This window comes from Chiloscyllium plagiosum, chromosome 25 (assembly GCF_004010195.1).
Source record: "Chiloscyllium plagiosum isolate BGI_BamShark_2017 chromosome 25, ASM401019v2, whole genome shotgun sequence".
Lineage (NCBI taxonomy): Eukaryota > Metazoa > Chordata > Chondrichthyes > Orectolobiformes > Hemiscylliidae > Chiloscyllium > Chiloscyllium plagiosum.
Window position 1 is genome coordinate 21,836,825 of NC_057734.1, and position 12,229 is coordinate 21,849,053.

The 12,229-nt window shown below is 38.7% G+C and overlaps 1 protein-coding gene across 3 annotated transcripts in view; it reads right to left on the reverse strand.

The window, feature by feature from the left end:
• LOC122562633 (ABC transporter B family member 1-like) overlaps nt 1-12,229 on the reverse strand; it is a 174,603-nt gene that overhangs the window by 81,378 nt on the left and 80,996 nt on the right. For all 3 annotated transcript variants that reach the window (XM_043715648.1, XM_043715646.1, XM_043715645.1), the window contains 2 exons: nt 11,572-11,698; nt 4,015-4,148 (listed from right to left, as the gene is read on the reverse strand). In XM_043715648.1, the coding sequence (XP_043571583.1) occupies nt 4,015-4,148; nt 11,572-11,698 (261 nt within the window). The remainder of the gene's footprint in view (nt 1-4,014; nt 4,149-11,571; nt 11,699-12,229) is intronic.

The window sequence follows — 12,229 nt, forward strand, 5'->3', positions numbered from 1 at the left end:
TATAACTGCAATTAACAAACTAACAGGAATTTAGCTGAATTCCTTTAGACAAATGGCTGTAGATAGTACAGAGAAGCCCCCATCTCGCTAGCAAGGAGGATTGAAGGACAAATAGTGTAAACACCAAGGACTGACTAACTTATAATGAAGGGCATAAATAGATAACCTCATTAAATGAGGCAGAGACACAGATAGCATTATAATGAACCAATTGCAAAACATTACTTAGTCATTATTTCCTTGGAAAAATAAACAATTGCAGCATCACTAAGTAACAAACAGCATCCATTCAGTACGATGCAGGTGGCACATACACATGTCTGTGTAAGGGTATGACAGTCAGAGGGATATGGCAGGTGCTGATGTCAATATTGCAGGTAATCATTGTAAACACTGAATGTATACATATCTTGTACAGTGTTTTGGAATCTGTCTCCAGTGACCTCTCCCATAATGCATTGTTAAGGAATTCTGAATAAAGATCATGCTGAACACATAACTCAAGGCTCCTCTTTGAAATCTCTACCCTGCAAGGATGAAATTGTGTTATGCTATGTTTCTGAGATCTTTCAAATCATGTTCTATATCTAGACAGCTTTGTTTACTTTTGTTTTCACCTTCAACGTAACAAACTTCTGTTCTGTTGTTAAATGAACTCTTCAGCCTGGTGGACCCTGTTACAGTGAATGGTCGTGTCCTTAACTAGAATGAAAAAAAATCAAGCCAAGTCTCATTCTGGGGCCTGACAGGTCCATTAGTACCATCAGATGGGTTCAGAACACTACAAGGTGAGTCATGACTACAAAATTTAAAGGCTCACTGCTCTCTCAATCTATCTTGATTTCTTTCAGATGTGGCCACCTTCACCAGTAGAATTTACAGCATTCAGCCACACTCCCAAACGGTAGACCTTTGCTTGTGGCTTGTGATGCCCCGTCGTAGCTACCATTCCAAACTTTTCATGTTAGATGCCCATCATATCTTCCAGGCAAACAATTGCAGATATTTTTAGTATTTTCAAAATGGTGGATGATCTTCTGATTTCCACACCAGAGTGATTTCAGGAAATTAGAGATTTGTGAGATGACACCATATGGCTAACTTTATTTCACCACAATCTATATTAAATTCTCACAGGGTTGTGGCCTGCTCCCTTTCCATTCATAAAGTACAGTTCACAGAACAGGATATAAAAGGCAAGTTTTAGTTAAACCCATGGGATAATTCATTTATATGACGTTGGTGTTCAATCAGAATGATAATACAATCTAACAAAAGAGAATTTCTTCTCACTGATACTGAATTTCATATTTGATAGCATTGTGCAACAAACTTTCACTTCATCATCAATATAGCATCTTAATTTGCTAAATTTCCTACATGGTTAATAGAAACACATTTGATGAAGTCTTCCACATAGCAACATTGGTCTTTGGTTATCAAACGTTGACTTTAATGTCATAGATTTTGCAGCATATTAAGTATTCATATCTACCATAATGGTTAACATTGTTACTACAGGAAGAATACATCATATTTTCATATTTAAGTAGAAAATAGAGTTGTGTATCCAACAATGCAGTTAGTGTTTAAAGTTACTTCATTCATTGTTGAACTTTTGACCAATTTGATTTAATAGCCAACACCTTTCAGGTCTGATTTCATTTCGTTTTCAAACCTAACTAATTTAGGCATCAGTTACACAATGTCAGATTATAGTCAGGTCACTTCACCTGACAAAGCAGCACTCCATAAACTTGTGATTTCAAATAAGCCTGTTGGACTATAACCTGACGTTATGTGACTTCTGACTTTGTCCACCCCAGTTCAACACTGGCACCTCCACATCATAGATTAGGCATCTTAGGAGAAATAAAAAACTCCTACAGTGGAGAAATAAGCCATTTGGCCCAACACCGACCCTCCGAAGAGTAACCCACTCAAACCCATTTCCCTACCCTATTACATTTACCCCTGACTAATGCACCTAGCGCACACATCCCTGAACATTACGGGCAATTTAGCATGGCCAATCCACTCAACCTGCACATCTTTGGATTGTGGGAGAAAACCAGAGCACTCGGAGGAAACCCACACCGACACAGGGAGATTGTGTGAAGTTTGCACAGTCCCCAGAGACTGGAATCAAATCCAGGTCCCTGACACTGTGAGGCAGCAGTGCTAACCTATATGTAAGGTTTCACTGAAATTTGAACTCTGATTGATGGTCTAATTTTCCAAAACATAAATTAGCAAAAGTGGTTAGGGGAGTAGGATGTTCATCTGACAATATTCAGTTAATACAGTTACGGCAGAACTGTGTTTGATGTCAGGAGGTGGTTATTTTCTCAGGGAATAACATCTACAGAACAAGTTGCAGGCGCATGTAGTGAATGCTGATTCATGGTCTTCAGGGTTGAACTTTCTTCTGGCTGGGGAAAAAAAAATCCCCTTGCACAAAGTAGATAAGTACTGAACAACAAGCTCAATTGCCCAAGGCAGACGATTAGGATCTTTCCAGAAAGAATGACCACATTCCTCCCCCAACAATTTCCTGTATTTTATCTGGTTTCTCATCTCTTCTGGGAGATTATACTATCCTCTTCTGCTGTGGAGAATGCATAAATTGTGATGCCTCAGTGTGGAACAGGTATTTTAATGATTGAGTCTTTTGCTGTGTATCACTGTTTACATGTTTGGAATATTCCATTAAGTATAAGTCTCTTATGCCAAAATAAACTCAAACAAACACGTTTCTATAATAGTTTCTGCATAATTAATAGCTGCTTCATATGCAACACTGCAGATAATACAGTTCACAGCATTTGAATTATGCTGAACTGGGCACCAAACAGGGTTTTAAAAAATATAGTGCTGTGGCATCAAAACATTGTTACCAGTATTCATTCTTAGTAGACTATCCTCTTTAATTATTTGAATTCATGCTCTTAGAGAAAAGTTGAACACAAAGGAATTTACAGGACCAAAAAAAAACTTATGAACCATCTGGTGGGCTTGAAGATTTCAAAATCAGTATTGACATTTTACAAGCTGTAGTTTCGAACAGACTTCCTCCCCCAATGCTTGCCCAACCCCTTAAAATTACTGATGATCAAATCAAATCCTGCCCTTGGCTACTGTGTGAAGTTATAACTGTTCTGTCTAATCACCTTTTCATTTCTAAATTTCATCCTATTATCCCTCATGGTGTTTCTTAGACTCATAGTAAGCAGTATTTCAGGTTTCAGTTTAAAGGGTTCAAAATCTTACTACAATAATAAAATTTTACCGATCTAGTGTGTCAGCATCTATGGTTTCCCTGTAAAATCTATTTTAAGAAATGAAACTATGTTAGCCAATATTCTATGAATACATTGGTTACATTTTTTTTTACTGTCCTTTGTTTTCCTTAGCAAATTCACAAATGCATGTAAATAGCCTGCATTATGATGTCACAGTAGTTGTGACAGATACTCCAATGTTGTCCTCGCAGAAAGTGGAATTTATGTCACTATTCATCAATTCCTGTTTATCAGTTGAGAAGTTTTGAACGGTATAAATCAATTCTTGTAGACGCAAATGTTCTTAGTCACAGCAGGAATCAAAACTGAAAATTCAATTTCAAAAGATCTCTTCTGGCTTGTGATCGTACTCATTTCTCCCTCCAGAACGTAATTTGGTTCAGAATAGTTACCCATGTCTAGATGGTTCATGTCTCAGACAATAAAGTTAAAAACCTTGAAATAATTGTACCCATCCATAAACATGATAACAAACCACTCATATTCCCTATGTGATGTCCCGAGGCTTTGAAAAGTGCCAAACAAATTAAAATTTTATTTTTCTATTTTAATGCTTCCTGTCTCTGAAGTACAAAAGTCATGCAGGATTTGCCAAGAGATTCCACAAATTTGATACCTCACCTTAAATTCGGTTGTATGTTTCACTGCATGTTTTAAACAATAGAAATCCTTACTTTGCAACCAGACTGCAGCAAAATTTGTAAAAGCTTACCTCCTCTATGTTAACCTCTTTTCCATACGTAATATTGTTTTTTATTGATGTTGCAAACAATGTGGGTTCCTGACTGACAGTTGAAATCTTCTGCCTGAACCATTGTGGATCCAAGCTTTGTAGATCACATCCTCCTAAATCAAGCAATACAGATTGAGTTATTCAAAGAAGCAATATTCTGAAAGCATTAATACCTATTCTGTTGAAATACTGGATGTTAAATTTATGAGGATTGCAGCAGCTATTTAAAAATCCCTAACTTTCCCTGAAGAAGCTCATTCATGCTGGTTGTCCTCAGATATGGCTTAAGATATTTAGTTTATTTAACCTGGGAGCCTCAACAGTGTATATTGAGAATTTCACATTTAGTGCAAGTCATAATATTCAAGGCTACAATGGGTAGTGTATTTGACGTAGTTTCTATGGATTTCAGCAAACACTTTGACAAGGTTCCATGGAGTGGAAGGAGACTATTTGTGTGACTGAAGGCACATAGTGCGCACACACACAAATATAGATTAGAATGAGAGAAGAATGATAAGTTAGTTTGCAGGTGACATTGAAATTGGAAAGGTGGTTGACAGTGAGGAAGGAGGTCTTAGGTAACTTGACCATATAGATCGATTGGTCAGCGAGACAGATCAGAGACAAATAGAGAGTTTAATCCTGAAAAGTGACAGGTGATACAGAATATTAGAACACGAGGAAGCTTAGAGTACCAGAGGCACATTGGGGTGTTTGCCCAGACAGCAGGACAGATTAATCAAGTGGTTCTAGCAGCATACAAGACACTTTCCTTTCTCAGTTATGGCATAGATTACAAGAGCAGGAAGGCTATGATGGCTGTATAGGACTATGGCTGAGCCACAGCTGGAGCACCATGTGAAGTTCTGATCATTGCAATATACGAAGGATGAGATTGCAATGAATGGGGTGCAAAGGAGATTCAAGATGCAAATTATGTTGAGAGGAATAGAGCAGCTTAGCTATGAAGAATGTCTGAATAAGCTCAACAATTCATCAACTTCAGTAACATGTTCCACCCAGACCTTAAGTTCACCTGGACCATCGCAGACACCTTCCTCTCTTTCCTGGACCTCTCCATCTCCATTAACGGTGACCGACTCAACACGGACATCTACTACAAACCCACAAACTCCCACAGCTACCTGGACTACACCTCCTCCCACCCTGCCTCCTGGAAAAATGGTATCCTTATTCCAGATTCCTCCGCTTCCACTGCATCTGCTCCCAGGAGGATCAATTCTACAACAGAATTTACCAGATGGCCTCCTTCCTCAAAGACCACAATTTCCCTTCCCATGTGGTTCATGATGCCCTCCAGTCCATCTCATCCACTTCCCACACCTCTGCCCTTGAACCCTATCCCTCCAATTGAAACAAGGGCAGAGCCCCCAGTCCTCACCTTCCACCCCGCCAAGTTCCAGATACATCACATTACCCAGCGCCACTTCTGGAATCTACAAACAGACTCTACCACCAGGAATATATTTCCCCCCCACCCCTATCTACGTTCCATAAAGACCATTCCCTCTGCAGCTCCCTAGTTAGATCCACACCCCCACCAACCCACCTTCCCCTCCCGGCACTTTCCCCTGCCACCGCAAGAATTGTAAAAACCGCCACCCACACCTCCCCCCTCCTTCCTTCCGTCCAAGGCCCCAAAGGAGCCTTCCACATACATCATCCACTGTATCTGTTGCTCTCAATGTGGACTCTTCTACACTGGGGAGACAAAACACCTACTTGTGGAATGCTTCAGAGTATACCTCCGGGACAAGCACAAAACAACCCACTGCCCCCATGGCCAACTAACTCCCCCTCCCACTCAGCCAAGGACATGCAGGTCCTGGTCTGCTCCACTACCAAACTCTTACCACCTGATGCCTGGAGGAAGAACGCCTTATCTTCCGCCTTGGGACCCTCCAACAACATGGGATCAATGTAGATTTCACCAGTTTCCTCACTTTCTCTCCCCCCACCTTATCACAGATCTAATCTTTCAACTCTGCACCATCCTCTTGACCTGTCCTACCTGTCTATCTTCCTTCCCACCTATCTGCTCCACCCTCCTCTCGGGTCTATCACCTTCATCCCAACTTTACCTAATCGCATTCTCAGCTACCATCTCCCCCCAGCCCCAACCCCTCCCATTTACCTCATTAAGAGCTTATGCTCAAAATGGCGATTCTCCTGCTCCTCTGATGCTGCCTGACTGGCTGTGCTTTTCCAGCACTACACCCTTCGACTCTGATCTCCAGCATCGGCAGTGCTCACTTTCTCCCCTTTGTTTTCTTTATAGCAGAGAAGGGTAACAGGGGACCTAATTGAAGTGTTTAAGATTGAGGGGCAAGGGCAGGTTGATTAGAAAGCAGCTGTACCCTTAGTTGAAGGGTCAATAACAAATGGAGAAAATTGTAAGGTGAAAGGCAGAAGATTTAGAGGGGATTTGAGGATTATGTTTCCATACAAAGGATGGTAGGAACCTGGATGCATTGTCTGATTGAAGTGGGAAATCTCAAACTTTAAAAAGTGCTTGGATGAACACTTAAAATATAACAACATTCAGGCTGAGTCAAGTTGTATAAAGTGGGACTAATGAAGATTGAGTAGTTAAAGGCCAGCTATTATTCTTGCTTAACATTAATACTTGCTTACTATATTGTTACATTGGATCATAATCAGGAACAGGATATTTAGAGAAACTGATACCTAGTCACTGTTTTTGTTGAACGTGTTGCTCGATGGTCTTATTATGAGTGCTTGGCTGAGCTCCAATTCTCACCAAATTAATCTGTCCAGCAGAGTCTGTTCTCACAGGTTTGAGCATTAACTTAAATTGAGCGATATCTTTAAAACAAAATCTTCAAACAGGCTTCTAAATCAGTGATTTTTTCATGAGTATTTGAAAAGTCACCATTATTAATGTGGTTCACTGGCTCTGTATGTACTGCATAACTGTTCAAAAGGTTCCAGGATTCAGACATGGTTCAAAACTTGCCAGAGGTGTCACAAACTGAGTCCTCAAGAAGCTTGCTGGACTCAGTGAAAATTGTGGACAGGGGGTAGAGGAGACGGAGGCAGACATAGGAGATGCCCACAATGGAATCAGCTAGATTGGAAGTACAGGGTGTGAACTTGCTGCCCAAACTTTTGTCCCTGAACATGGACAAAGTACTGGCACTGGGAATGGATCGAGAATTCTTGAATTGGGTCCTGCCTGATGTTTCTACAGGTCAGAGACAGCCATATTCTTGGAAAACCTGAACCTCAAAATCTACCAAAGCATGTGGGAAGCACTTGAAAAATAAATATTTCAAAAATTGTTTTAGAAGAGTTTGCATATTTGAGCAAGAACTTGATTAAGTTTGATTTATATAGCCGAGAACTGATTTGTCACAAAAGCTAACTTTTTAAAAATTGGTGTGAATCTAACAACTGAAAATAACTAAGAAATTATTCTGTCATTTTCAATGATATTGGAGTGTAGTCGTCAGTTTCTTAATACATATTAATAAAAAATTATGTTGAGCAGCTTTTAAAATGTTCCTGTGCCTGCAAAGGAACTGGATTACTGCTTCATGTCTCTTTAAAAGGAAGCGAATGAAGTTTGTAGAAACTCTAAATGGTGATTAGTTCAATCTGAAGGCATGGCCAGTTTTGAGGGCAACGCCAGCTTTCAGTGTGATGTTTCTTAAGCTGGAGAAAGAAAGTGAGAAAATTCCAAATGTAGTAAAAATAATTGTGCTTCAAATTTAGTGATGTCTTATGCAAGCATCAGTGATGTGGGGAATTGTGCCAAGAGAGAGAAAACAAAATCACATCTGAGCAGAACTATTACCCTGTTCTACCAATCAGGTAACCTCGCTTGTCTGCCAAGAGGGAGAATTCACCATAGATCACCAAAACTCAAGGATATTTGTCAACTCTGTGCTGATAGAACATCTAATTGAAACCAGCCTAGCGGTTAAAAGAAACACATGAAAAGCTAAGAAAACATCCCAAATCCCTTGCCCAATCTGCAGAGCATGTAGCGCTTTCATTAATATTGGCATGAGATTTAATGAAAGATTCCAATGTAAGAATCTTGTTCTGTTTACAGGCAGTTACAAGTGCCGAAGAGACTATTTTAATATAGTTTAAAACTACAAGTAATTCTTCTATGATCCAACAGATGCATTCTTGTGCAATCTCACATTATAGAAAAATTGGGCTTTAGAAATAGCGCTTAAAGTGTTGACGACGTAATCACGTTACAGCCAATGTTTTAAAAGTTAGCGCTTTAGAAAGTGTCCCCAGTTCATTAATCATGTTACAGTGAATATGCGTTAATGAAAAGCACATTATAGCAGATCAACCTGTATATAGAACATAGAAGAGTACAGGCCCTTTGGCCCTCTATGTTGAGCCAACCTTTTATCTTACTCGAAGATCAAATAAACCTACATACTCTTCATTTTACGATCATCCATATGCCTATCCAAGAGTCGTTTAAATGTCCCTTATGTATCTGACTCTGCTACCACTGTTAGTGTTAGTACCTCTAATATCTCCCCTAAACCTTCCTCCAATCACCTTAAAATTATTTCCCACGCTGGGAAAAGTCTCTGGCTATCTAATCTATGCCGCTCATCTTCATGTATTTTTCAAAAATTCATTTTATAAATTTAGAAAATAGATGTATCATTATGAAAATGAGAACATGTTCTGATTCATTGACATTCATTAAAATAAAAGATTTGAAAGAAAATGACCTAAACTTTTGCCCAACACCAATGCTCGACATTCTCGACCACACATCCACAAACTCCAAACAAAATGGCCTTCTACTGTTAGCCACAGCATAACTTTATGCCAAATTGGTATGTCCAATCTTTAAAATGCTTACTGATTCTCCGTTTTGACATGTGACATGTAAAAGGCATTCTTTTACTATCATTGTAATTTTACAAGAAAAATACGTTACAATGAAATAGTGAAAATAAAGTGTTGCTTTCTTTTTGAATAGCAGTACTTCAGATTTGAAACGTGACAACAGAAACCTCACAATTGTAAAATACCTTTTGAAATTGTAAGAGTACTTCAGATCATTTTAAAACTCAACGCAAATTGGGAGAAATTGCATTTTTCCCCCATGAATCAGAAACAGCATTGCTACGATGTAATTACTAAGTGAACAGTAAATTAAGTTGTGCAGTAACCCTGGGTGTTAGGTTGAGAGACTGACTAGGGAATTAAGGTTATACAACATAAGAAGGGGCTCTGGAGGGCAGTATATTTAAAATCAGCACAGCCGCAAACAGAGATGTTTTCAATAAAACCTCATCAGTATTTTGTTAACTTTACATTCCCAACTTTTCTTGGTTCCATAAATTTAAGTAAGATCACGTGCAAGCACATACAGGGGAGAAATTAGAGAAATAACATCAACAAACTGATGTTTGAATAGGTGAGACATTTCTCAACTAATCACATATTGAATTTTACAAAGGTAATTTGAATTTATTTCACAGACAATCTTCTCGTTAACCTTTAAACACACTCAGCTAGTCTGTTAAAGGCTAAATGAAGCAGTTTTGAAAAAGAATACCATAACATCATGCTGCCCACAGAATAGTGGTCAATTTGCAGAGGAATGAAAGCTTAACTTACAAAAAAAAATGTTGGAAAGAACCAGTATTACATTTCTTGGCTTTGATGTACAATTTAAACCATTCAAGAAATACTAATCTCTGTATAGATTAGTCCAGTACTTCCTGGAGTTCTATACAACTGTACTGGCCTACGTACATCATGTGGTCTGATTTAAAATACGAAAGTCTGAGAAAAATTGGCATTACTTATGGAACCAGAGCAGTGTTGTGACACAATAGTTAGCACTGCTGTGTCACAGTGTCAAAGATCTGGATTCAGTTCCAGCCTTGGGTCCTTGTCTGTGTAAAGTTTGCACATTCTCCCAGTGTGTGTGTGGGTTTCCTCCCACAGTCCAAAGATGTGCAGGTCAGATAGATTCACCGTGCTAAATTGACCCCTGTAGTGTGCAGAGATGCACAGGCTAGGTGGATCAGCCATGATAAATGCAAGATTATGGAAATAAAGAGGAGGACTGGGTCTAGATGGGATGCTCTTCGGAGGATGGGTGTGGACTCAATGGGCTGAATGGCCTCTTTATGTACGGTCGGGCTCCTATCATTTAGTTCTGATTTCCTGGGCATTTTGTGCAGCGCCACTGTAGACAGGAGGAAAATTCCATTACAATAGCTCCTCCCATTAAAAGTACTAAGAATTTAAAAAATTTGCTGAATGAATCCAACTGCAATCACCCTGTTACATGGTTACAGAATGAATTGGTTTATTGTATCAACAGGAATCTTATGTGCACACATTAATAAAATCTTGGAATTATTCTTAAACCAGTGGCAATGTTAGAAGTAAGGTAACGAGTATTTGCAAGTTACATAAGTACTTGTAAGCATATAAAAAGTTAACTGCAGAGGATGATTTAATTACATTTGCCACTTAACTTGTACTATTTGCAATAGACTGATTTTTGTGTAACTATATGACTCTTTTTCAATTTACTGTAGAAAATGAACTTTAAGATTTGACTTGAAGTTGCACTGTGAACAGAAAAGGGATTCAAACTCTCAGTTTTTTGTTTGTATATTTCTATGTGGAATACAAATTAAGTGGACAGCAGCTTTGCTTCTTAATAACGGGGGACCAACTACACTTTAAAATAAGGACAGAGGTCTGGGGTGTACTTAGCTTCATCTCCCAAGAGATGAAGGTCTCAGGCCATGTACCTTTTGAAACATTGCTTTGTTCTTGACAGCACATTCTAATTCTTTTTGAAAAACGCAGTGGGATGAGTGTGTCACTGGCAAGGCCAACATTTACTGCCTAACCCTAACTGCCCAGAAAGCAGTTGAGAGTCAACCACATTGCTGTGGATGTGGAGTCACATGTAAGGATGGAATTTCCTTCTCCAAAGGACATTAGTGAACCAGCTGGCTTTTTCCAACAATCAACATGGTCATGATTAGACTCTTAATTTCAGAGTTTTTAAAATGAATTCAAATTCCACCATGTGCCATGACAGGGTTTGAAATCAGGTCCCCAAAAGTTTACCTGGGTCTCTGGATTAACAGTCCAATGATAATACTGCCAATCGCCTCCCCCTGTATTCTAATCAACTACAGTTTGCTGAAAATTAGCGATTAAGTGGTCAGGCTGACAATGCTCTAAAATATGGCTTTCTTGGCTGAAACATGGCCTACTATGTATAACTCATCTATGTTTTGTATAAAAAATGGAAAGCTAGAAAAATTCTGGTAGCTAAGTGCACTCTTGAAGCCTGCAGATCCATAGCAAGAATGCTCAACCTTAAAGAGTATTTAAATGTTCTACTAGTGTTCAACATGTCTCTTAACAAAGAATTAGATTCAAACTGATTTTAATGGTTTATGACAAGAACATTACATTTGAATAATGTTCATTTTTCTGATAAGCAATATCATTAAAGAAAGGTCATACCAAGTAATATTCTTCCAGAATCTGGATCATAAAATCTCTCAATTAGATTAACGATTGTTGATTTTCCTCCACCTGATGGGCCAACCAATGCGACCATGTGACCTGGTTCAACAGCAAAGGTTACTTCCTATAAAGACAACGTTTCTGATGATCACCGAGACAGTTAGAATGATAGGAATAAAATTCTTAGTCACTTGCAGTAAGTACAAAGAGTTCATCAGATGTCCAAACAAATATGACAGGTGGCTCTCAGTGTAACCTTCCAATACATTACTCACACGTGGCTACAAAAAAAAATACAAGACATGAATTTAACTGAAATAAAAACACTTCATAATGCTTTTCACTAGGAAATAGTTATTAAATCTCATGCAAGGGGTTGGGCATGTGTTTCACTTGTATAGTATCACATAAGCTATGGATCAGAGAACTAAAGTATTTGCTGAGCATTAAGTAATCTGAAAGCTTCTTCAAACATCAGAGATCAGAGTTCAAATCAAACGGCAGTATACTTTAAAATAACCTAGCAATCTATAACACACCCCAGAAAATTACCAGAAAAAGCACTAACTTATTATGTTTTTCAGAAAGGAAAACCTATCCAGGCTGACTGAGATATGGCCCCAGTCATTCACAATAGTTGAGTCTTGTTAGCTTC